The sequence below is a fragment of the Caloenas nicobarica genome, chromosome 4, assembly GCF_036013445.1.
Source record: "Caloenas nicobarica isolate bCalNic1 chromosome 4, bCalNic1.hap1, whole genome shotgun sequence".
In the NCBI taxonomy this organism is placed as follows: domain Eukaryota; kingdom Metazoa; phylum Chordata; class Aves; order Columbiformes; family Columbidae; genus Caloenas; species Caloenas nicobarica.
In genome coordinates this window covers 55,609,469-55,637,113 of record NC_088248.1, presented here as the reverse complement: position 1 = coordinate 55,637,113, position 27,645 = coordinate 55,609,469, and the positions used below count along the sequence as shown (strand labels likewise).

General features: G+C 40.0%; 1 protein-coding gene across 1 annotated transcript; it reads left to right on the top strand.

The window, feature by feature from the left end:
- Window positions 1-940: 940 nt before the first annotated feature.
- Window positions 941-18,862, top strand: C4H4orf19 (chromosome 4 C4orf19 homolog). The gene is made up of 3 exons (XM_065634672.1): window positions 941-968; window positions 16,661-16,708; window positions 17,891-18,862. The coding sequence occupies exons 2-3, from the start codon at window positions 16,677-16,679 to the stop codon at window positions 18,840-18,842; spliced, it is 984 nt and encodes a 327-aa protein (XP_065490744.1). The 5' UTR covers window positions 941-968; window positions 16,661-16,676; the 3' UTR covers window positions 18,843-18,862.
- Window positions 18,863-27,645: the final 8,783 nt, after the last annotated feature.

Below are 27,645 nucleotides of genomic sequence, written 5' to 3'. Positions count from 1 at the left end.
ATTTTAAGAATGCTGCAAGCAGAACTCTGACTAGATTTGTGGCCTGTAATATAAGATGCACTGAGATTTTTCAAGTTACTGTTGCTAAAGCAGAGAGATGCTGAGAGTGAATGCAAGCACATGGTTCATTCTAAAATGCACTGCAAGATGAGTTGCCTGTTTCACAGAAATGAGCTTGACTTGGTGATTAATATTCATTACAGGTTTGCGTGTGCACACAGATCCACATGGGCTTATGCCCACATTCCACTCACTACAAGAAATACATAAAATATTGATATTTTTAAAGGAGAAGAGGCATCTGCATGGTTTCATTTTAATTCTATTGTTATCTCATGAATTTATCTGTCTCTCCGTAAATTCTTAATTGAAAACATTTTGCTGAATTTTCCATTTAGCCTGGAGCACACATATCTGAAAGAACAATAGCTTTACTGATACCTAGAATGTTACTGCAATGCCAGAGGCATTTCTTAAGTTCCAAAGTTTGTGAAAATCTGAAAGGGATAGTTCTGACAAGCATAGAGCAAAGGTAAATTTTTAGCTGATACTGTAAGTATCCTGGCTCTCAGCAAAGAAAAAACTAAATCCCATGATACTGCATATTTGAAAATTTTCTAATTTTATAGTTGTCATTTAAAATATAAACATTTCACAAGTCCTAATCCACTGTAGCAGGCAAGCTCATGCTCACTTTAAGCAGGTTAGCATTCCAGTTCAGCTCAAGAGGACAAGCATACTACTCAAGTGATTTGTTTGATCAGTGTCTAAATTAAAAATTCACAATGGCACAAAGAGAAGGTTGTTTTATTTCCACATTGTTTGCAGTATACAGCCTACACCTCAGAGTATCCTTCTTACTTGTGTGGACACATGAAGAAACCACTTGCCAAGTGTTGTTTTACTATTGCAGGATCAAGACATTTAAACCAAACCTTTCAAGCAGTCGATGGAGCACAATCTGAAAGGTAGGATTTTTTTTTTTTATTGTCCTTGTGTAGGTTTAAAACTTACTGGCCATTCACTACTGTAACTTCAGCACTACACAACAGAAAACATCACTGGATTATTTTTCTCTCTGCAATATTCCACCGTATTTTCTAATGATGATGTTTTACTGCACTGGTGACAGAACAGGTTCTGAACTGTGTGTCTTACCAACCCCAAATATCTCTATTGTAACAAATAAAAGCTTGTCAGCTTCCACTTCGAAGTTTAGAAAATGGTACTGTAAAGAAGAAATACAGGAATACAAAGTTGATTCATGCTAAATCAGTTAACAGTGGGGGAAAATGGAAGAAGAAAATATGGAAATGCAGGCAAATGGTAGAAGAATAGGGGAAGGGAGGAAAGAAATACGGAGAATGGGGAGGGAGAACAAACTGGAAAACATAAGGATTGATTTGGCTGGAGAGGGAGCACATGCTGACTTCTAACAGTTCCCTTACAAAGAGCTGCAGGTTCTTCCATTAAATGGTCAAACACAATATCCTGACAATTTAAGAAAGCTCCTTCATAAATTTGTTGTTTGGGTTATTTTACAAGAGAGAATCACTGATTCATATTAACTACTTACAGCTTTATCCAATTTTCTTTGTATGAAGAGAGGCTGATGTTCTGAGACATACACCACCACCACAATACCTGCCACTAGCAATATTTCAGATGAGATAAACAAATCAGAAGCATTTGAAATATTCAGGGCAAGATGATTTTTGGGGACACAAAGCTACAATTGAATAACACAGCTGAGATCACCTATCCTACCTGGCCTCAATCCTGCCTGAAGGCATATACACAAAAAATTCCAATGTCTATTTGAAGCAGTCTCCATAGACATCTGAGCCTACTTTCAGAATATTGCTCACTTAAGTAACAATGCGCAGCATACTTAAAGGATGAAGGCCTGCTAAACTGCAGCTGTGTCTCTTCACGCCCAATTCCAAAAACACAACAGCGAAAAACAAACAAACAAAAAACCCAAAGAATCACTGAGCCTATCCATAAAACTGGTGTGCAAACAACAAGGAAGTTTTCAATAATCTAGAATGCCAAAATTACCTGAGTTAACTTGTACCATTTAGTCCACTTACACTTAATCATTGTTTTCCTAGGTTTTATTGTTTATTATTTTAACTTATAAGAATTTTACAAAATCTAAAATATATGAGGCCTCCACCTTCTCTCCTTTCTCATCTTCACCCATTCACAAAGTGTTTCCTAGATCCAAAGCCTTTCAACAGCTTTTTTAAAGGTTCTGCTATTTACAGCCCCCAAATTGCTGCAGAAGGCCAATAAATTGTTTCTAGGTTTTCACTGCTATGCAGAACTCACCGGCAAACACAAGAGGTAACAGCTTCCAGCAGACAAAGGCCCAACAAAGACCTTGGTCTCCCAGCAGTGCCCAGTGTGCTGCCACGCTGCACGCCAGCAGCCGCCACTGACAGCGGGCAGGGTACGTGGTACACGGCACAGTCACACAACAGAGCTGGGAACCAGGCTGGCTTGCCAGTTTTTCTCTCAGACTTCATCCTGTGGCTGTAGCCTTCATGCTTGCTGTCTGATATTTTCCATTTTTCCTAATGTCCCAAGTAGAATTTCTCATTGATGTCAGTATCCATAAAATTTATACAATAAAAATGAAACTATTCCAGAAGGCTACAAAAATAGTCTTTATATGCATTCATACTATATAAGTATGTATTTAGTTGAAAAACAATCCATATCTAGAAAACACTTCTATATTTAAGCAGGCTCACAGGCTTCAGCAGATTCTGCAAACGGAAGTCTAAGGAAAAGTGACTTTTGAGCCAGAAGTCAGAAAACAAGCAGTTCCGTAGCCAGTTGTGCTGACATACAAAATTCAAGTCAAGGGATTAGTTTGCTTTCCTGTCAGCACTGGAGAAAAAAAAAAAATTTTTTTGACCTGTGCAGTTTCTGGCCCATTCAGCCCTAGAGTAATAAATATTCTGAAAGGCAGATTCTGTACTTATTTGTATTCTTCCTCTGGTGAGGGTGCAGGAAACTAAGGCCACATCATGGTCAGGAGAGAATCTGCTTTGTATTTGCACTGCCATGTGGATCCTGCCTTGCTACAGGATCTTAGGGACCACCACACCAGTTCAAACCAGTGGCTTGAGTGACGAGTGATACCACAGTTTTCAGCTCAGTATCTGAGTTTAATGCTATTTAGCGTTTAAGTCACACACAAGTATTGAGACCCCCACCAGCTGTGCCTCATTAGGCACTCTAATTCATCAGTTTGCTCAGCAGCATCTCACACACAGCCAAAAAGGGAAAGAGCCAAAAGTAAATCTGTCAAGGGCTGGATGTAACTGCAGACCCTGACATATTCTTGTTTTCTTCAGATGTATCTTTCTGACCTCAGCATCTGCCCTTCCTCAAATTCAGCTAAAATTTCAATCTGCAATTTCACCAGGGACAACATCATCTTTCAACTATAGCTGTCTTTAACAGGTGTCTTTGACCTCTCAGCAGCTGTTGAATTTTCTCAGTCCTCAAAAGTTACCAAAGCCTTTAATATATCAATGGATCAAGCAGCATGCTTCTGTCTTCTCTCTCTACTCTTCGAGACCTAAATTTTTTGAGTCTTATAAAGTTAAGTCCTTCTTCATTATGTCACCTTTCATCCAAAGGTTGAAATCTCACTTCGTCAGCTAGCCCTGTAAACAGAACTAGAAGCCTCTGTAAGAAAGCTATCACAAAACCTTTAGTTTTTCTCATTTCCTTAATATTTTAAAGATAGGTATGAAAGATGTACTGGGGGAAACATAAAACAAACAAATCCCACCACACCATAAAACAAAACCAAACCAAACAAACAAAAAAAATCCCTACACCACAGATTTGGAATTGTATGTAGTTTTTACATGAAGAGAAATGGTTCAGCCATTAGGAAAAAAATGAAAGCATGAAGAACAGTAATGTACATATAAAAGCCTCAGTGTTTCCAGTGAAATAGACAACTAGTCAGAAATCAGTCAATGGAGGGACTCATCAAGATATTTTTTGAAGTAAACTAAAACATCTCCACTGATTTCAGTGAATGATTGTTTCTCAGGTAAGCATGCAGAACGTGGATGCGCTCCGTGTAAAAGGCTTGTGGTCTTCAGGATGCTCAGACCAGGCCACTGAACAGAGACAAAATTACAAAATATCACTGAAGCAGGATAAAACAGCTCAAACTGAGGTTTGATCTTCCAGCTAATGTGACAAGGGGAAATACCTAGAACTGGCATTAGGTAACACCTCAAAGTACAGATATTTCTACAAAGAACCAGAAGAAGCCTCTTGTGAAGGTACAGAATAGGAACTATATGAGAAGACAGTGAACAGAGGAGTACTTTGGAGTATTTAAATATTGCAGAAATTATTAGAAGCAAAGAACAGCTTTTAACGGCTGCACTAAAATGATGCAAACATGGAATAGGATTTCCAATTTATAGCTTTTATTTTTACTGCAACATCTTTTTAAGCTACCTCATATTCTAAAATAAACATTAAAAACTAGAACTTGAACAGTTATGTTCTACATCGATCGCCATGCATTTTTCTTTCAGCAACCTTATGCAAATCGAACAAGTTCTCTGTACGATGTCTTCCTACTAGTCCCTTGAGAAGTCCCTGACGCATAAGAGCAATGACCCTTTGTATATCACAACCAGGACTCCAGAAGCTTTGTTTCCAAAGTTGGGGAGCAAATAATGAGACAATTTTACCAACTGGAAGACAGAAGTGTTTGGACTACCATTGACCTATTCCCTGTTTAAGATGTTTTTATTTATCTATACATATATGTATATGACACATAAGGAGAGGTGCATTTATAAATACCTATGGAGAGGCACATGTATATAGAAATACAACCTTAGAGCCTAACCTGCCATGCCATTTCTTTCTCACAAAGATTATGCCATAAAAATGACAAGCCACTTCCTCGAGATGAATCTGAGCTGTCCTGCAAGATTGGATAAATGAGGCAAATGAGTCATGTTTTTCTCTTGAAAAGATTCAGTGCATCATATGTATGACACACATGAAGTCTCCACTGTCCTCAGGGAGGAAAGTCACAAATTGGCTGCCAGTTTCTACTCGTACCACTGGTATGCCAGCAGGACCCAGATGCTCTGCAGTATAGCACCTAGCTAGCAGAAGTTACCCATATGGACAACCTGTCCTCAGACCCTATTCAAGCTTTCATTTCTCTAAGCCTGGGCCAATCTATTGTATATCACATGGATGTATATCATCCAGTCAGGACAGAGCCTTTTGAGTCAGGAAAATAAGGCATTTTAAAGGATTTCTTACTCCAACTCCATTATTAATTCTGTTCACTCTAATACTTTTAGCATCTTGGTGAACACTTTGGTGACTTTTAAGTGCCCAAGTCTAAAACTGAAATCCACAGCACTCCCTGGAAGTGCACAGGCACTGCATTTCCACACAGATGTCTAGCTGACTAAGGCTGTTCTGATGGATGTACCAGAGCTCCTACCATCTTGACAGGTCTCAGCAAAATATCTCCTGACAAGCTCATCTGGGAATTGTAAAATAAGCAGACTATTTGTATCAGGAATCAGGAAAGGCCGTCCAGCCACATGATAGAACAGGGAGTCCAAGAGCAAAGATTTGTAATCAAATATCCACATGTGTCTAAGCCAGGCAGCTGATACTCAGCCAAGGCTGCTGAGAGTTTATGAACCCCTTGCCCTTGGGGGGTGACTACCCCAGATTTCCTATGGCCTGAAACTGCATGGTGTTGCTGAGGCTCCAGAGCCTGGCAGGTGCATTAAGGCCACATCTCACACAGACTGAGAGCACAATGTTCAAACTAAAACACAGCAGTCACAGCAGCCCCCAGTAAAAATACACTTTAAACTCCCAAGAAAGATACAGTCCCTCTTCATTACATAAAAACTAGCTGTAGCTATTTTGAGGCTCCGGCTGTGCTTCCAAACACAGATCTCTGCACTTGGGCAGATTACTGAATCAAATATAGATTCTCTGCTGATTGTTTTTTGCCACGTGTACATGACTGTCCGTTTATCACACTCATTTTTGCCTCATCACACATTTAAACCATGCATCCCTTGTGAAGGAGCACATTTCCATGTTTGCCTCTGCACAATATGGACCTAAACATGACTCAAGTGTTTAAGCCCCACAAGAATACAAACTATTTTATAGGATTAACAATTTTAAGAGGCAGAAAATATAAACTTCAGTAACTTAAACACCAGACCGTGACGTAAGTTTGGGAAGACCAGATGTAGGGAATAAGCTTGGCTGAAAAGGAAATGAGTGGGTTTATGCTACAAGCTATATTTGTTTTTCCTTTGTACAAACTGGCTAATGATTGCGATACTTTTACCCTTCGCCCCACTCTTCCTTCTAATCATCAAAAAATAAAACAAACAGTTTGTATGGTAAATAGTGGGGGTAGGGAAATGTTCTGTGACCTAGTGCTGTGAGTAATGAGGAACTAGTCAGAGAGAATGCATTTCCTCTTAAATATCTTATAAATATTTAAAATCAATTGCAAAGAGCATAACAGGGAAGAAAAAAATAAAAAGGGACACGTTCAGATCACCTCCAAGTCATAGTCCATGTGCCTTCTAGGGCACTCCACGGCAGTAATAAGGGCCGCACAAAAAGATCCACCTCCCCTGCGAGCTGACCGTACCTTCTCAGAGGTGTTTACAAAAAAGCCTAGAGCTACCAGAGAGATTAGTCAGTGAATAAAATATTAATAGTGCACAAGAGACTTTAAAATAAATAAAAAATTGGCAGAGTGGAAACAGGAATCTAGGATGAGAATAAAACTTGGGACTTCATATACTGACCAGTACTGTACAGTAGGGGTAAGTGGAAGACCTGGCTGACCTTACTGGTTTGGAAAAAGGACATTTCGAGGAGGAGCTAGTAGGACTTAACATAGCTAGGCATATTATTACATTTTTGGGAAGATCAGCTTAGGTAATAACCAACAGTTACAACTCAAAACAAAACACTTCCGGTAAAATTGATAGCATCTACTTTTCATTACCTTCCCCTTCCACCAGCAGACCTGTGAACAGCAAGTGCAGGTGTGCTCCAGCCAAACTGGCCACACTCAGGCTTCCCTGTCCTGAGATCTGCTCACCACTGCATCTCAGTGTGGTGCAGAACAGCTGCAAGAAAAAGCAAGAAGGTGGGAGCAGAAATACCATCAGGATCTGATAAAAGCATAGCTAGGTGCCTGGGGACATGGGGAAAGAGCAGCTATAAAAAAGGGGAGTGGGTTCAGATGTTGCATTTGCATCAACTCAGATGCTCCCCATTCCAGGTAAAGTGTTTACACTGGCATGTAACCACCGCCAGGTATTGCCAACTACATGGCTATGGTTTCTTGGTACTGCAGCCACACATGCGAGATAATTGGCACATATTTTTTCCAATATCAGTAGAATCTGGATAAATATGACCTTTTCTCATCTGTTTGAGTGAGAATATGTAAGCAGATAATTCCATTACTCTGAACATCCTGTCTGTTAGAGTCACTGCTCATCAGATCGTAGCTGGACATCATGCCAGTAGGATGCTCTTCCCCAGCACTGAGAAATGCCACAGCACACATCCACAATTAGAGGACATAATTGACTCCTGCACAGGAGACACACTTCTCAGCTAGGAGTCTGCACTCTCCCTGGGATGCGGTTATGAATAATCCAAAGATATAATATGCAGTTTGTACTATTTAATGTGCATAGTAACTAGTGTTGATTGCTAATGTTGTGATCCTGAGACAAATAACACAAGTGCAAATTTTTGTCAATTACTATTAATGCAATTTCATAGATAAACACAATACATGCATAAATGTTCAGATGACACCATGCAGATAGAGGTTAAACTCATGATAACATTACTCCCACTGATTATTTGGTGAGTAGGCCATCGTTTGCTGATTAGCTAATGCTGTCTTGATGGTTTGTCTGGCAAGCATAGTGTTTGTTACTTGGGTGTTTGATATTAGATCAATTTGCTCTGTAATCTCCTAATTGGAAACAATTCTGTTTGTGTCAGTTTGCTTTTCCCCTTGCTATGAGTGCTTGAATACCTTTGTCATTTAAAGATTCTGTTATCCTGTCATGTATTACCTTGCTGAAGGAAAAAACATGTTGTGGTATCAGAGCTACTTCCTCAGTAACAAAAGAACTGCTTTATGTCAGAATACAAAGCATCAAAGTTTACAAAGCCATAACTGAGCAAGTCCTATAAATTCCCAGGATAACGAGCAACACATGCTTCTGAGGCATGAGAATCTCCAGGTTTTGATACCTGACCTCGTTAAAGCTACTTTTCTCTCTTGAAAAAAACTAAGTCCCTACACACAAAACCAACCCTAAACTTCATGCCTTGAATAGCATACAGAATACATCGAATTCTTCCCTCACAGAAACAAACAGCCACTGTCTGTACACAGTGCCAGTGTGTAATATCACCCAAAAGTTTGACACTTCAATCAGAAGCACATAAAGAATCAGGCCATCACCTTGAACAACATAAAATACGTGGGCTCAATTGAGCCTGGCCAGGGAGAAAAAAAAAGGGAAGAATCATCTTCCAAAAGAATTATAAATGTTCTTCTCAACAGCTGAAGATAGCATGAGGATTATTTGCATTCATACAATTATGACATTTATCTGTGAAAAACAGGGGATCCCATTTGAAAAGGAACAAGCAGAGAATGGCAATGGGAGTCAAACAGTAAAAGCTGACTGCCTAAGTCACCACTGCCATTAGACTGTGGCTGGACAAGTTTTATCCACATCTTTGATGGGTCCCTCTGTGCCAGCTTCTCTTATCTTCACAGGTAGCTGTACTAGAGATGCATGCAAACCGTTCAGTGTGCAAATAAGGCCTTCGTGGAGACTAAAAGTGGCTGGTAGATCTGTACAGCTCCCCAGCTTTGTTTGTAACGTAAATGAGAAGAGCACATTTGAGGGGCAGGGAGGGGAACAACGAGGTGAAGAACAGGCAATGATAACCTTGACGGTAACCTTGTGTCCGCAGGATAGCACAAAGCTCTTTCTGGCAGACACTGACACTCCTTATTCCCAAATATAGAGCCTCCCTCCTTCAAAACAGAAGGGTAAACCAAGCTGCACCAGGAAAAACTCACGCACAGCTCCTTGCCTTGCAGAGCACCACAGACAGCAAGGTCTGCAGGGTGACTCAGAGTCCATCTGCAAGTCATACCCTCTCAGCAGGACAACGCAGCCAGGTATTCTCACCAGGGCTGCACTGCACAATGGCTGATGCGTGGAAACGACACTTCAGTGCTGCACGTTAAGGAAGTGTGAACAAAGAGACTGAAGTCAATTCAGCTACAGAAAAACAGACAAAAAGAACCCATGAGGTAGGACCCGCTTCCTATAAGGGAGCATATTATGGTATTTCTTCAGGTTAGTTCACTTATTTTAATTATATATGACAATTCACTTGTTCCCTGAAGCACTTTTAAAGCAAATTTCCAGCCTAAGGATCAGTCAGGAAAAAAATGTAGACAGATTTCAGTCCAGCTTTAAGTATTGGTCTTAATGCAGAGTTAAGCACAGACTAATTACCAAATTGTCACCTCTGTAACAACTATGCTAAGAATTGCCAAAGGCTCTAGATGCTCACTGGAAAAGATGAGACATTCTACATGGTTTTATTTTTCATTATTTTTTGGCTGTCACCTATATGATAAATGTGACTGATCCAGCCAAATTGGGCTTTACTTTCAGGTACAAGAGTAGAGCTGATGTGGAGCTTTGTGGGAAAGTAATTTGTTTTCAGAGGACTGTCAGCTCCAAAGGTTTCATCAGTGGTATAAGTCTCAACAGAGCATTAGCAGAAAAGGATTCTGGGCTCAGAACAGGTGGCTTGGCTTTTTTTTCCTCTCTCCTTGGAGGCCTTCTGGCCTCAGAATAGTGACTAAGGTCAGGAAAAAAACCACAGAATTTGCAGAGTTGTCTGTATTTTAAGCAAAGTCAAAGAAGCTCTTAGAGATGATATTCACCCCAAAGTAGTGATCAGCCCACGCAGTGTGTGGTTAGTGAAGTTATGTCCCTGCTCTTTGTTCCTTTACAACCTTTTCCCTGTTATCTTCTCTCTCCCTCTACCACAGGCTGGTCATTTTTTTCTACTATTCGTTTACTAGTTTTCTAGATTTCTAAATATAGTTCTTCTCAGCTCTACCATCGGTCCCACAGTCTTTCTGTCCTTTTCTATTATGTGTCATCCAGATCAATTGTTCCTCTGCCTCCATCCCTCAGTAACACATGGAACTTTCCTCCTCCAACCTAGACACACCTGACCTCTTCTCAGACCTCGCACATGCTGAGGACAACCTCTGAAATCTTCTGAGAGGTGTGAATGCCTACTCAGCACAGAAGGCAAGCCACACCTCCCACTAGGAGAGGCTTCCCAAGTGCTGGAGCTCTTTAAGGTTGTTCTCAACTCAGATTCTTTATATTTCCTCTGTACAATATTCTTCTGCAGACACCTTCCCACACTTGCTGCTGTGAATAGGTCTCCTAGCTGGTATAGCATTTGGTACCTATGTGAGACCTCACCAGCAAAAAACCACCACTAAGTAAATTGTGTTTGTTGTTTTAGTAGCGAGGCATCCAGGCTTAATTTTGATGAATGATGTGCCCTTCGCAAAGAGACCAGTATGCAGAGAATGGACAGATTTCACTGAGGAATGCAAAACATGGCAGGGAAGATGTTGAAGACACTGGCAAGGTCTAGTCTGAAAGGTGCCTTTACTGGAAAAAAGTGAACAGAAAGAGGTGCCCCCAGCCCCTGGGAGATACATCATTCAGGTGCAGCAGCCCAGATAATACACACATAGGAAAAAACTCGTTACTTAGTAATCTAGAGTAGGAAAGGATGGAGAAGAGAGAAAAGCCAAAGAAACAGTAAAAGCTCATAAAGCACAAAGGTGAGGGGGAAGAAAAACCCAAACAAACAAAAAACCCCAACTAGCTTATAAAAAGAATGACCCAGATCAAAAGTCACCACGCCAGAGTTGATCAGTTTGAGACCTACTAGAAAAGTTATTTTAATATGCTCTTTCCTCACTTTTCTGCCGCTGCTTCTGGAGGGGTTTAAAAAAAAAAAAGTACCACACACACACAGAGGGAAAAAAAAGATAATTAAAAACACATCATGCACAAAAATAAGATTGACCTTTTTCTGTTTCTATGTAAACTTCCAAGAATATCAAGAAAGGCTGTCAAGCGATTTTTATTTCTCAAAAATGTTTGCCCTTCCCTTTTCATGACACTACCTTTGACTTTTGTTTATTCATAACACAGCTACAGTTTAAAGAGACAACAGAAGCTACGTTATTACATAATTTAAAATCAGATATGTTGTGTTTCTTAAGTCTGATAAAGCAAAGCAGACTTCTCTTAAAGCACATTGTAGTTTGTAATGCAAGGTTACATTTTTGGAGTCAGACCATATTGTTATGCTCAGCAAGGTCTCACAATTTAAGAAAAGTACCATTTCATTCTCTTAGCAGGTGCCACCATAAAAATATTTAACAGCCTCCACTTTTTCAGCATTTGCTTTATTACTAGGATTGGTGTTCTGCTCTCATCAAATTAAGTCTAATTACTACCTCCTTTTAAACAATAGTAGCATTATTTTTTCCAGCTGGTTTTAAAATAGTTGCTCTTCTGTATGATTTTCTTTTAAAGGAAGAAAGTCACTCTTTCATGACATCAGGTCTTCCTGGTGTCTCTGTGAACACTCATTGAATACATTGCAAGGACATTATATCTAGACTATCTTTTGCATGATCAACTAAAGGCCTGCTGGAGGGGCCAAGGAAAACGCACACAGAATTGGGCCTCTTCCATCTCTTTCACTGCATTATCATGACTTCAACTGAAGCAAGCACTGACCCTGAATAGGCAAACCACAAGGCTATCATCCTGCTCTCTCATGCTGCAAAAATCTGATTCTTTTGTAGAAACTGCTACAAGTTCAACCTCAGCGACACACTAGAAGAGTCACAGAACAGAATCAAAGAATCATTTGCGTTGGAAATGACCTTTAAGATCGAGTCCAACCATTAATCTAGCACTGCCAAGTCCACCGCTAAGCCATGTTCCTAAGTGCCACATCTACACATCTTTTAAACACCTCCAGAGAGGGTGACTCCACCACTCCCCTGGGCAGCCTGTTCCAGTGCTTGAAAACATTTCAGTGAATAGATTTTTCCTAATATCCAATCTGAACCTCCCCTGGTGCAACTTGAGGCCATTTCCTCATCCTATCACTTGCTACTTGGGAGAAGAGACCAACACCTTCCATGCTACAACCTCCTTTCAGGCAGTTGTAGACAGCGATAAGGTCTCCCCTCAGCCTCCTTTTCTCCAGGCTAAACAGCCGCAGTTACCTTGCCTTTAGAGCCCTCACCACCTTTGTTGCCCTTCTCTGAACTCTCTCCAGAGAGTCTTTCTTGTAGTGAGGGGCCCAAAACTGAACACAGTATTTGAGGTGTGGTCTCACCAGTGCCAAGTACAGGGGGACTTCCCAAGTCCTGCTGGCCACACTACTCAGCTGCTGCTCAAAGCCGGAGAGTGAAACTTCAAAATTAAGCAGAGAAAAAATAGTTATTTCTAGGCCTCCCTCATTCCTGTCACCTAAACAGCTCTATCTCCGTCCTGTAAATGCTCCAAGTGTTCTGTACTTAACATTTTAGTAGAGCTTTAATGCCAGATGATGTGTTAGTGTTCAGGATTAAGTGACTGCATAATAACCAGTGAAAGAAATTTACAGGCCTTTAGGAATTTCATGACCGAGAAAGAATGATGTCTAGGATTAATGGCAGTTTGATCTGAATTCTGCAGAACTAAATGTTAAGGTCGAGCATTTTACTGCTGCTTTGGACAGGCAGAATTTGGGGGTGGGCAACCAGCCCCAAAAGTGTTCTGCAAGAGAAAATTCCACTTCACATCATGTTCATCTGAAATTTCCTGTTCAATTTAGCAGCACAGAATATCTAGCAGAATAAATGTTTTATAAAAAGGCAAAAAAAAGTTTGAACATAAAAGGATGCAATGTTTCTAAACTCATTATCAGACAACATATTGTCATCCATTGCTTGAGCTCTCTAACCCTTTTTTCCTGCAAGTCTTTAGCATTTGCTTGATTCAAACTGCTCCAGACAGGAGCTTATTAAAACTACTTATCCGTTAATGGAACTACGAACATCACACAATACTCAGGTCTTTAGAGCAAGGCACCTAAACCAAGATAAGTAGGATTAAAGCGTGCCTTTTCATGCTACAAAAGCAATTTGTTCCTCAGACTTATTTGCCAACTTGACTTGAAAGATTATTATAAATATGGAAGAAAAGAGCAAGAAAAACAAATAAACAAAACCACACACACACACACAAAAATACCCAACAAAAACAGTGTTCAGACAGTGACATTGTAAAACCATATTCCTGTTTCAGGAATGTGAAATAAATTATAAGGTAATACAAAAAGTATTTTCCATATGTAATAGTTTATTCATGCCTGAGGACAGATCCAGTTGTAACTAATCAGTGGAAAAGCTTAATGCAGTAGCTGCAGAGATGATTCAAACAGTAACTGTAATAAACAAAACAAACAAACCCAAAACCAAAAACAAAACAAAAAAAAAAACCAACCCACACAAGGAAAAAAAAAACACAAAACAAAACCAAAACCAAAAACCTCACCAAACAGTAAAGTGCTTCCTATGAAAACAACAGTAATTTTGATGTATAATTACCTTCTATGATGATCACAAGCATCTTTACAACAGAACGAAGGACAACAATCAGCACCTCCCAGTGGTTAAAACTTCTGAGCAAGACATTTTAAAAAAAAAAAATCACAAAGAGTTATAAATAAAAGCACTAAGTAGAAAAATTGTCAGAGAAGTTTAAACAGAAGCAGCCTGAGCTGAAGTGCCCACACCCAGCTAGACACAGTACCTGTTCTCAGAACTGGCCCGCACACAAACTGGGACTGGTTTCACCAAACTGATAAACTTAAAAGCCAAGCCAAAGGCTGGGTGGGCATTTCAGTGGGCTCACATGGCAACTGGCAGCTATTGGAGTTATCGTGATTTAGCAGAGCTGAAATAATATTTGCATGCTCTTACCCATGGCAAGCATGAGGGATGGTAAGGGTATGTACAGAAAGAGGCTTAACATAAGCCAAGCTACATTGCCTTTCCCATGAACAGAGAACACATGGTCATTTATCTAACACGTGATAACCTACCAACCACTGAGCCTTGAAGGCTGAGTCTATCAACAGCTGGGCAACTTAATGCAGTTTTTGTTCTTTCAGTTTAGAAGCCAGTTTAAGCTAAATCTAAAGATGTCAGTCAAACCAAAACATGTCCACACAGGGCTTAGTTCAACTGAATTAGCTTCAAATCAGTCTTAACCTAAAGAAGGGCTATAGCCACTTCAGCTTTTAACACGATCAAAGCAAATTTTATTAAGAATTTCGCTTCGGTGGGAAAAGATGGCTATGCCAGGCAGCACAAATAAGCCCCATATCTAGCCAAACCTGTCCAAATGCCTTTGCACGGTAGAGCAACTGCACATACGGAGTCCGTACACTTGGTCACCTCATCAGTTATTGCATCCCCTTCAGATGAAAGCCCGGTATCAGAATTCCTGCTCTGACGTTGTTGAGGGATGGGGGACAATGACACACAGCATGAGATCAGTAGAAATGTGGAAGTAAGAATGCATTTATGGGAGAGAGAAAGAAGCAGCACCAAGACAGAGGAAGCAAAGCAGCTGCCTTAAAAGCCACCCCAACAAGGGACCACAAGCTGGCTATTCCTGAAAGAAGTTTCTGCTCCAAAACAGTTCACGTGCAGATGAAGACAAAAAGCCTAGCTAGGAGCAGCTACAGCCAAGCTAAAGCCAGCTGATGAATGGTTGTAAGACCTTAGAGGCTCCAGGAATAAGGGGCTTGACATCAGGCATTTTGTTCAGTGCTAACACCAGAGAAAGTCAGATTTTAGAGGAAAAAAACTGAGACAATAAGCTCATACAGCAGAGAATTGTGATTGTAATTTCTGCTAGCGTTATCACTGGTGCACAATTCAAGCCATGCCTGGTAAGAATAAATCAATACTACTTTCCTTCCTTTGTTGTTTCGTGAATAAATCACTCTAGAAAACCCCCTGACCTTGTATCATCAATTTGTTTTATGGGAAGCAAGCTGCTGTCCTTAGGCAATGGCAAAAGTATGCGAGGTTGTAGAACATCTCAAGACAAAAAGAAGCAGCCTGAATAATGATGGAAAAAACATATTAACAACCTGTCCTGACTTGATTAACTTGAAATAAGATAGCCCCAATCCATAGGTAATAATGTTTTTTCTAGGATTTTAGGATGTTCAGATCTGTGTCTTCAGTTTAGATTCAGAACATAGAAGTTCTCAAGGGTCCAAATTAGCAAACAATTTCTTTCCATAATAAAAGACTTTGGCATATGAACCGTGAAATAGCTCTTAGCATTTCACTGGGTTAAGCAATGATACATATACACAGAAAGCTTGCAATACACAGAGATGTAGCAAAATGCAAACACCCTGCTAGTTCTAGTCAAACTCTGAAGAATTTACCATAGCAAAAAACAAGTGCAGCACACTGCGTATAATAAAGTGCCGATCCCAGCAATATGTCTGTGTCTAACTAAGAGATAGTTCCACAAAAATGTCACCTCAGTTCTCAGTAGCTGTCACAGAGCCAAATGAGTGGAGACAGGAGTTATTAGGAAAGAATAAATCTGTGGTTCCCCACAGCTTGAGAACTCTGCATTTGTGGTTCCCATATTTCATCTAAGAAGGAAGCTGAAATGCAAAAGGCCCAGACGAACACCACAAGGACAATCTATAGGCAAGAAAAAGTGTCAGTATGTGTAATGTTTTAAAATATGAGGATTCTTCAGGCTAGATATGATAACAGAAGGGGCAGTACAGGACCTGTACTATAGTGACAACAAGACCTGATGCTCATTGCCTGTTATAATACAAGAACCAGAAGGCATCAAATACTGCTATTAAGAATCAGGTTCAAGTCAAACAAAAGCAGGTGCTTATTCACACAGGCAAGGCTGGGCTGTGAAACTCCCAAATAAAGGGTGCTGTGGATGCAAACAGTTTAACAGAGTTCAGAAAACAACTGGACAGATTCATGGAAGAGAAGTCCATCAATAGCTGCCAAATTAAAAAAAAAAAAGCCCAACGCGCACACACACAACCAAAACACCAGCGAACCACTACTGTCTGACTTGGGAGTCTCCAAATCATAAAATTGCTTAGGAAAATAGTCTGAAAGAACACCACTATCTGCTTAAGAAACATTAAATTCTTCCCCAGATTTTTCCCCAACTAAAGGCCACTGTCACTGCAAAACCACAACCTAGAAAGACCTTGAACTGTACTGCATCCATTCTTGTGTAGGCATCTTTCTTTTTGGCTAATGAAACTCTTCTAAACATCAACATCATTTTCAGTGCAATTGCCCATACATTAATTTCATAATGCTTCACTCACCTCCCCTCTCCCTTGCCTCCCCTCTCTCTCTTTTCAGATTAAAGAAAATCCAGATGGGGTGCAGGTGCTGCAAAATGATACAAAGGTACAACAGAACAAGAGTTGCTTAGACTGAATAAAACAAGTGCATTAAAACATGTGTCTGTGCTCCCCCGCATCTGTTGCTTCAATTAAACCTATTTACAAGGTTGGAGTTTTCCCAAAGTTTACAGTATCTTTAAAGTCATGCCACAACCTAGGCATACTGATTTGCTGTGAATGTCCTTTTGATTTACTGTAATTGAGGTCCATTTCTATAATTTCTATCTCCCCCCCCCAAAAAAAAAAAAAAAAAAAAAAAAGGTGCGGTATTGAAAATTCACCTTTTAGCAGAACTTTTTGTCATTTATGTAGCATGAACTCTCAATTCAGTAGAACAAAGACCACAGACTTGGTCAGACCCTCCCTCTCGCCAAAGCAATGAAAATGAACTACAGATCCTTGCCTCCATCATGACTTTTAAATGTAGTTAGTTGTGGGAACAATTCCCACATGAAGTCTCGCCAGAGAGAGGGACTAGCTAGTTTTAGAAAGACAACACTTCAGCCCCACTTGATGGTTACTCCTCCCCTTGGCCACATCTTGAGAACAGGTAAGAAGTAGAAAAGAAAACTGGCGCTATGGGAGAAAGAGGGGAGATAAAGAGAGAGGCTCTGGAAGAAATAAATGGATGAAAAGTTAAGGAGAGAGAGGAAAAGCTAAATAAGAAAGGAAAAAGGAGGGGACAAAAAATTTTAAAAGTACAAAAAGATAAGACTTGAAAGAAAGAAGACCAGTAAAAGAGAGTGATATTTTAGCCACTACATGAGAATATATTAATTAACAATATATGTGATGACTACTCATTGGCTCATCTACCCTGCACAGAAAATTAAAAATAAAGCTGGAAACATGCAAGAACCAGCAAAATGTTCTCTGACATCCTCCTCTTATGCTCCTGGGGACTCTCACTACAGGGGTTAGCTACGGGCAGTCCCAGCAGACAGCACAGTTCAGCATTTCCATTCAGTTTAGCTCATCCTCAGGACTCCAGGTAAAGCTTAGTGACACCAGTTCCTCAAGATCTCCAGCTTAAAAACTAAGCTTAATCCTTTTTCTAATTATATATACATATATATTATATTTTTATATATATATATATAATATATATATAATTATATATATATATTTTTATATATATATATATACACATAACTAACATTTCCTCTACAAATTTTCCTCACTCCAGCTATATTTTTGATCCAGAAGAAGTACAATCACCTGGACACGTTCATGAAGTAAACAGTTACAAGCACAATGAGCAAAGCAGCAATAAATCCAAATTCAAAGAGAACAGTGAAATTCAAGAACACAAAAATGAACTCCAGAAGGATGAGTTAAACAGAACAGAAAATAAACCCCAGGTAAGTAGCACAAAAGCAATCCTCTGGAACCACGGAGGCAATGATTTTCAAGAGGATGGCCTTGTGAAGTGTGTTGCAAAGCCTGATGTTGCAGTCAATGGTGACAACTCCTACACTGGAGTGCACCCCATGCTCAATCCCAACGCAAACCCAGTGAAAGATGCCAATGAACAGGGACCCTCCAGCCAGTCAGCAGAGTCTCCTTCAGCCAGCAATATAGACTTTTACACCCAATTAAATAGGTCTGGCCGAGAACTTGACCTAGAGGCAGGCAGCCAGAGAAAGGCAGCCTGCAATGAGCCAAACAGTATTAAAGATGGGAACTTGCAGTCTGCAGACAACAGAATCTTTCTCAAAGAAAGTGCAATATTGGAGACACAAAATACCATACAACTGCCTGCTATTGATTATCCCCAAAATGGCAATCAAACCAGGAACTTTGTTGAAAAATATAGCTTTTCAGTCAACTGTGTACAATCAGACCAAAATACTGGGCCTTCAGAAATACAGGACCAGGACCTTCGTGTCACTGCATCTTCACCTATGAAGAAGAACAGTATTGAACCTTCTAAAACTGACTCTGCAAGTCTGAGTGAGGAGATTACTGCTGTTATCCCTGCCATGACCATTACCAAAGCAGCAGAGGCACCCATACACCCCAATCACAAAGACATTAATGGAGAAATTGAGGAGGAAGATGTGGAAGTAGCAGCAGCTCTGGCTGCACTGGAAGCTGCAACTGCAGGGGAGAACATGGAAGATGACGACGAGTACTAGATGAAAGCTTCTTTGTAACACATGGGGTAAGATCCAGATTTTATTTTTGGATCTATATGAGCACATGTACAGCACATGTGGACAGCTGTCACGAACGGCATATATAAAAGGAGTTGGGACTAAAGCTATGTCCCTTCAGTTGTTTTATACATATAATTTCTGCTGCCCTAGGTACGGAAGTGCTCCCTTGGCTAATGACAATACTAACACCCTTCTGCATGGGGCAAACCAGGAGGCCATAGCATCATTTCTTCCACACAGGATATTCTGCCAAATACTCACCTCACCTGGACTCATGCATACATTTCCTTTGGGTTTGACCCTCAAGGGGATCTGTGCACACTGCTTGTTCCAGGTTCAGAAAACTTCCATTATTTAAAACAGAACTAGAGAAGCCATGGAAGTAGAAACCACAGATTCTTATCATGTTAGCACAAAACCAAAACCTGACCCAAAGTTCTATGATCTAATGAAGGCAGCTTGGCTTACGCTTCACTGCAGTTACAGTTCCATTCCAGCTTGAGCCTAAATCCATGCATGTGCAGCTGGTGTTAGGATGGTAACCTCATCTCTTCCCTTATACCTCCCCTGGACTTTGTTTGATACCCCCAGTGACCTGCTTCAGTTCATTAAAACAGCAGAAGCCTAGCCAAATCCAAGAGAGTGGGCAACTTTCTGTTGGTTTAATGAGTTGAAGTAGCTCACTTAGGAGTCACACTCACACTATCAGAGGTGCTAAGAGGGATCAAGACCCAGTCCTAGCAGTTTGGATAGATTAAAACCGTTGTAAACTACAGCATGAGACCTATCAATTCTGCTCAGTTTTCCAGGCACACATCACTTGCCTTAACAACACAGTTTGCAAACAGGTTGTGTCTCAAACTTCCCCAGCAAGACGCGTTTTGTTTATATACAAACAGTGAGAGCCAGTGTGGACCCATTCCTGGCTCTGCTGCAGTCCTTAAATTTACAGCAGGAAAGTGCCTGAGCTTCCAAATTGAATTAAGAGTAAGATCTGAAAATATCAGAGCTGCATTCCTGCAGTGTTTACCTTTTTTCTCATCTTCAGACTAGTATGTTATAACCTTTCTTGTGGAAAGCAGAGGAGATACAGACCAACTTGGTGCTGCCATTTCATCCAATGTGGGATCTTAACAATTTAAATAGGAAGTGCTTGAGATTTTACAATGAAATTTTGTGGTTTCTGAGTCTGCTATAAACTCTTAATAAAATTTTTTAATCATATGAAAAATCATCTGGTGGCTCTTGTGCTTTATGTATTTTCTGATTACATAACAGTTGCATAAAAGTACTATAAGATTTACAAAAAGCACCAACTATGTATTTGCCAACAGTATGCGCTGAATGCTAGTCTAACCATTAACACGCGTAAGGATCAGAATATTAGAAGTGGGTTTTAAGTAGTGTGTAGATACTAAAATTATTTCTGCATAAATGCAGATTCCCTTTTTTCCTCCAAATACTGCCAGCCCAAATCAAGATTTCAACTTCTCAGAACATTAATGATATCCCTAGGAGCAATTAAAAAACCCTGAAGTCTCAGCTTCAAGAGAACTATATTCAGCTACAGATGAAAGTCACCACATTGTATCTAGAAAATAAAAAAGCTTTACATGTTGTTAAAGTATTGTAGTACTGTTGACTTCTCTACCACTTTCATTTCTTTAGCAGGCCCTTCTAAACATTTTCATAAGTGCATACAAGTTTTATGTGCACATTTGTGTATCCAAGATGGGATGGATGTGCATGGGCATAGCATGTGTCTGCTCTTATATTGTGAGGTCCCAACTGTCCCTGCCCACCCTCAGGGGCTCGCCCTGCCCTGTCCAGGGCCCAGAAGCCCATTTCAGCCCCTCAGGACCATCATGCCCTGCCCAGCGTCGCCATGGGCCCCGCTGAGCTGGGCCTACCTGCAGGCCCACAGCCCAGGCCTGGCCTCAGCTGCAAGGCCCAGCCCTGCGGTCCCCATGTCCCAGCCCCGGGGAGCCGCCAGCCCCTGCTGCACCCTGGCACGAACCATGAAAAATGATTTACGTGAAAAAAAGTTAAAGAAAGAAATGCAACAAACACCACAGGAAATTTATCCCATTTTAAAATATATACTCAATTACATTTTTCTAACCTGAACTGCAACCTGAACTTTGAGTGGAAATTACAGTAAGCTTTCATCTTGCTCCCCAAGAATTAAAATGCACTAGAGGAAAGCACCTGGGCAAACCCAACTGGTGCCCTGGACATCCAAACCAGGTGTCCCTTCCACAGGCACCTGCCCAGAATCGTGGGCCACCAGACATAAAGCCTCTGCAAGAGATCAGCTGGGCCACAAACGTGGCATTTCTGGTAGCCCCAGTTTTCATTGTCTTAAAATGTAAGAAATGCAAAAAACACTGTAAAGTAAATGTGTTCACTGCATTGGAAATAACTGGTCAATGCTTCACTTAACCAAAAAAAAAAAAGAAAAAAAAAAAAAAAAAAAAAAAAAAAAAAAAAAAAAAAGAGTCAGGCATGTCCACACCTCAAATCTGCAGGATATGGAAAACTTCCATAAAATAAGCTCATGAGGTATCACCAACATTCAGACTTAGCTTATCTACTATCTAAAAGCGTCCTGTGTGTTTGGTTTTGTGGTTTGATTTTTGGTGGTGGTGGTTTTGGTTTGGGTTTTTTAAAGCATACACACATATGCATATATAGACATACATTTTAAATATATATTTATATATGTGTTTATTTCCCTCCAGCTCTACCATGTCACAACTGAGTGTCAGGAATTCTCATTTCTCAGACTGCCATACACTTTTCACAATAAATGTGAAAGAGCTAATTATTTCAGAGATAGTTTTTAAATACCACACAGAATTTCCTCCATAAAAAGCAGCTTAAAAGTAATTATGTGAGAACCAAATCTTATTCAGTTCCCTCAGATGCTGATGCGATGGAACACAAACACTGCCACCTTGAACAATCCATTTTGCTCAGACAATTGTGAGAGTAAAATTTAGTATCTTGAGAAAAACAAAGCCACAGGAAAAACTGTTACTGGAATCAGGAATAAAGTGTGTGTTTTAAGAATTCTCTCCAAAACTACACAGCTTTTAAGACATCTCTTTCTTTTTACCCCACACACCATAACTTCAGATACCAATCGGTTATGGTTCCTGTACTCAGAGGGTTCACTTATGAAGCAGAGCTTAAATGTTTCCATTTTCCTGTGATACAAAAGGAATTAATGAGGGAGCTGGTCAGCTAATATCTGGTTTTAATGTTTCTATGTTTGATTTAATCCTGTGTAGGTGAGTGTGAAGACATACGTAGCAATAATCAACAAGCAACAAGATGGGAAACTATTGTAAGGCCTGGTATTTCTAGGAAAGATTTTACATTTTGGAAGCTCACATTTTATTTGCTATTCTCCAAAGCTAGTAACAGACCTTTTAAAGGGAAAACGTAATCTTTCTATATATAAGCAAAGAGACATTGAGCAAGAGTAAGCTTAGCACCTCTCATTTAGCAGCGGGTCACCACTAGGTTATGAAAAACCTTTCAGATCACTGCAGAGATTCCAGATATGACAACAGGCGTGGAAGGCGGCCCAGTCCACCCAATTCAAGGAAGTTAATGATTTCCTAGACAAAACCTTATGGGGGAAGTTTGTTTACAGAGCAACAGAAGAACCTGAAATTCGATACTGTAGAATTCTTCAGTTCAGCTAACAAAACCCTGACAAGAAAGCAGGAACCTGGAAATAAATAAATTCATGGATTTTTAAAATTTTTTTTCTTTTAAAGAACAAAGGCAATCAGCTGGGCAAGTGTTGCTATGGAGTCTTCCCATTAAAAATATAAACCAGAAACAGAAAGTCTATTATTTTCTAGAAGATACTTCAGATTTGATTAAAGTAATCTAAAAATACAATCTTTTATCACTTAAATCATGAAAAAAGAAACACTGGCTTAATAATAAAAAAAATTAATCTAAACCTTACATTGTATTTGTAGTTTCAATTACCTAAATGAGGTTTAATTTTCCAAAAGATTGATCCTTGCCAATTTATCACATTTTGCTAAATGAGAATAGAATATATCAACATTTAAGGCCTGTGTATATGGTATTGCATAAATTTATTCAAATGTCTATTGCACATTTTAATTACATTGAAATAATGAAGCTTCATAGATTATCTTGAATTACGATATCTCTCCTTGTATGTAGATGGAAATTGGAATCCATCTAAACTGTGCAAGAGCGTCACTTGAAAATTAAATATATCAGAACTTCTTTAACATGCTGAATACACAAGAAAGTAAATTTATCAAAGTCAGTCTACATTAAAAACTAATTTATTTTTAGAGGCAGTTTTATCAACAGAATTGTTTCAGACACTGTGTCCTTCTAGGTTTTAGAACACCTAGATCATATAATGTTTAACAGTAATTGTTAGAAGCAGGTTTAAGACTTTTTCGTTGGTCTTTTTAACACAAACTGCCCTTGGCAAAGGCAATTTTTCTTATCATAATGAAATCAAACCAGAAACTCCTCAGCTCCTCTCCTGGCCAGGCTTTCCAAATTTCATGCATTCACATACACAGCTAGAGACCTCGGTCTCAGGACTCCCTCCCTTCTCCATTAACAATTTCACCTGGTATCTCTCAGAGACTTGGTTTTAAACTTTCCTTCATTTTGAACCTTCACAATCATTTTCTCAACTTCAGATCAGGCAATCCTTGAACTGAACTAGGTGGATAAACAGAAAACAGGGAACACTGCCTGCACCTCCAAATGATGCTACTACTGACTGACCACTGCTGCAAACTCTGTCCCACCTGCTTTGGGACTTTTTCCATTTCAAACAATGAGCTGTTGAAAGTTTGGAAGAAGCTAAACATGCATCCTGAATTCTATGAGAGACTGTAACAGATTATAGCAATTTTATGCCTTAACATAAGCAGTCACAACTTTTAAAAATTTTTATTGTTTAGTATAATTTTAATTTTGTTAACATGGTTTAATACAACTTCAAAACAGAAGTTTATTAAACAGACTTACTTCTCCATTCTGCACCACCTCCCCCTTTAGTTAGAGAAAAGCAATAATCGCCTTGTACAACTTGTTTCAGAGAAGAGGATTCTCTCAATGAAGCAGGAAAGACGATGGCTGTCTTGGTTTTGTTTTTAATCCAACTGCTGAAGTACAGATCCCAAGCAGTCATCTCACAACCATCACGAACAAAACTATGGAGGTTACACCATTTCCTGCTCTGAATCTTGACTGAAATGATTATAAACAGGACTTAACAGGTTTTTGGTGTACTTCATAATTCAATTACTGTACATTACCAAGTGAAAAACATTTTTTTCTGTATCAAAGTAGAAAAAACAAGTCTTTCAGGAAATACAGCATCCCAATATTATGTCAGGTTGCAGATGACTTAAGTACTGAACTGACCCCACAATAAAACTATGTCAAATGAAGACTGCAGTTTAATTTGTCTGCTTATTGATCTCCCTTCTATTTACTCTGAGCCAGAGAGTAGCTTGATTTTTATGAGGGTGCAGAACCAGAAAGGAGCAAGACAACACCCTCAGTTACTCACCTGAACCTCAAGCATGGCCAGATTTTCAATATTCTGTGATCACACATGCTATCCCTTTTTCTCAGCACTTGGAGATGTACAAGTGATAGCAAGTAACTTTCCCAGATTTATCCAAAAGGAAAGGAAGTGACAAAACCAAAAAAACTACAGAGCAAAATTAATGTATAAAAGAGATTAAAATATTTTTTTAAGCATTCGAGGACAAACTGTATGGATCTGGCCAAGAATGAATAATGTAGGTTGTTTCTATCTCATGTCTAAAGGTTGATACATAAATAAAGCTTTACTTTCCTTTAGTTCTCATTTGGGAACCTCTTCCAGAAGCAAGATGATATCAAATGAACTTAAGGACATTCCTCAGATTAGTTTTTTCATACAATTTTCAGAAAAAAAAATAAGATCCATGCTAATTTCTCTATTTCCAATATGTGTTATACGAAGAGACTCTGCTGTGGCCAAGAGTGGCACATGTTTCTCCACAATCCATCTCCAGAACTGAGGAAATATTACAGACTTTTAATCCCACAAATTTCGGTTTGGTAGATAAAAGCAGTGCAGGGGTTAATCTAACAAGTATACAGTGTACTTTGCCAGAACAATGCCGCTGTCTGATCTTGGTTATTGTTAATTTTTAATGATTAATCTCCTGTTTATGCAGACATGCATACGAAAGTAATCCAGTTAGCATCTGCAAAAAAGAACTGTACTGAAGATCCAACATTAATCAAAATCAAGACAAATTATCAAAAGCACTACAAAATACTGCACATATTTCACCCTGACTGGGAATTACTTTCCCAGAGTCATGCATGAGCGCTAATTAGCAGTCGACACATGCTGCTATTGTTTTGACATACGCCACACAGATCCTGTTCTTCCCCAGTGCTTTGATTAAAAATTTGGCTTAGGGAGACATTTACGTTCCTTTTAATAACTGTGGCAGGTAGTTCCAGAGCAGGGGCTGGGCAGAGGCTGCAGCTGCACTGCGGGCCCTGTGTGGAGAAACAGTGAGGCACCTCACATCGCCCATTAAATTAGAGCTTGTAGTTAGTTCTCCCCCACACACGTACATACACGCCCAGTTTGTTAAATTATCAATAGAAGCTTTAATAGCTCCCTCTGCTGCCAGAAAATATACATTACAGCTGGTCTGTGCAAAACCTCCTCACGGCTGACTGAACAGTGACATTTCTGCCTCTCTATTCATATACCTGTGTGTGTAGGTAGAACCCTTGAAAAATAAGACCTAGGAAATTCTATGGGTATTTTAATTTAACATTCTCCTACGACTGCTGCATTTAAAGGATAATTATTTTGACTGTAAATCAAAATACTGAAGGCAAGTACTTAAACATTCATTATTTTCATATGGTAATTTCAAAATTACTATCTTATTCAATGCAAAAATCATGCTATATTACCTGCGTATCTAGCTAGATACATAGGGATGCCCATGGAGCAGAGGCTAATTTTTTAGGACAGTAAGAGAGAAGAATTTGTCTTAAACTGCTGCAGCCCTGACCGTCACTACTATGTGTTAGTCTTCCTCACATCTTCCCAAGTCTTCCACACTCCCGTAGCTGCCTGCTCTCCGTACCTGCCCCTTCGCCATCAGTGCCAGGTTTGTTAGTTGTTATGCAGTTGCTTTTTTGCAATAGCGCAACGGCTGGTTTTGCTGCACGCCGACAGCTACGGGAGGTTTACTGAGGCAAACACGCTCTAGTCCCTGTGACCGCCATTCCCAGACGGACACAGCCGCACAGCACGAGTGAGAGAGCCGCCTGCTCGCCCCTCCGTGCGCCCAGGGGAAACACCACGCGGGTGAGTAACTGAAAACAGGTGAGGAAACAACAGCTAACAGGGGAAACCGGGGGCTGGGGAGGGGGAAAAAAAAGAGGGTTCACGCATATAAAGTGAGTTACAGTCATATGAAAAATACATCTGCCCAGAATATCCTCTTTTGTGGAAGACAGCTAAATCTGATGCCATTGCATCTCTACAGCACTAGGGGTTGCACAGTTATAATTTGAGAGTTCTTTCACTTAAGATGCAACAGGCCTACCCTGCAAAGACTTTACACAGACACAAACCAAACTTGGCTGCATTTCCAGAAACAGATGGCCAAGCACTACCCACATAACAGGCTCTGGACTAAGGCCCATCCATGTCACGGGTGACTTGGTCTCTCTTCTTACCTAGACTTTCTAGCAAAATATACCACCAACCCACTCATCCCTCCATCACAGATAACTCGGGGGTCACTTACTTTAACAGCACAGTTTTCAGACCTCGCCGGTACATCTCCTCACGGGCTTCCGCCATCTTCACACTTCCAGCCCTGCGGTCCCTCCCAGATTCATTCCTCTCTCAGGGAGTTAGATGAACAGACTCCTACTTTCCCAAACCGTTTCCTTTTCCTCATCTTGCTCCAGCCTTACGTATCCTTTTTTACCAGTTTTGCCTCAGCAGGTGATGTTAACCTGCCAGGAAGGCAGCCGCGAGGCTGACCAGCAGCGCAGGGACCGGCCGGCCCTGCCACAGCTGCCGTGCAAGGGAGGAGAAAAGGTGCATCCCCAGCAAGAGGGACAACCAAATTATGGCAAGAGTAAATACACCAGCAGCACCTTATTGCACACCACCTACAACTGGTGAGGAAAAAAGTTTAAAAAAAAAAAAATCAATAAGGATACAGAAAACGAGAGAGAAATGGAAATTGCCTCCAGCATCTGCGAGTATTTTGAGCATAAGTGCAAACTTCCCTCAAACAAAATTCAAAAATACAGCACATCACAAAACACTGAGGAGAAAAATCTAAATCCATCTTTATCTAGCCAAGTCTTACATGTTGTTCATTAATATTGGATAGCCAAGGCTTAACCACTCTGTTTTCTTGTTTATTCATTAGTAGCAGTATTACATACTTAGCAGGAAAAAGGAAAGAACAGGCCTAACACACACAGAAAGTCTAGTTTAACAGACACAAATCAATTTGCACTTCACACTACATCTGGGGCATGGGTGAGAGTACTCAACATCCACTACACATCCAGGAAACTTAATTCCTTAGGAGAGACAGTCTCACGTTTCAACCCAGTAGGCACTTTCTGCATTACCAAACCAGAGCAGATCATACGTCCTCCTCTCTTGAAAAGGTGAATAACCTCATAAGAAGACACTTTTTAACCCACA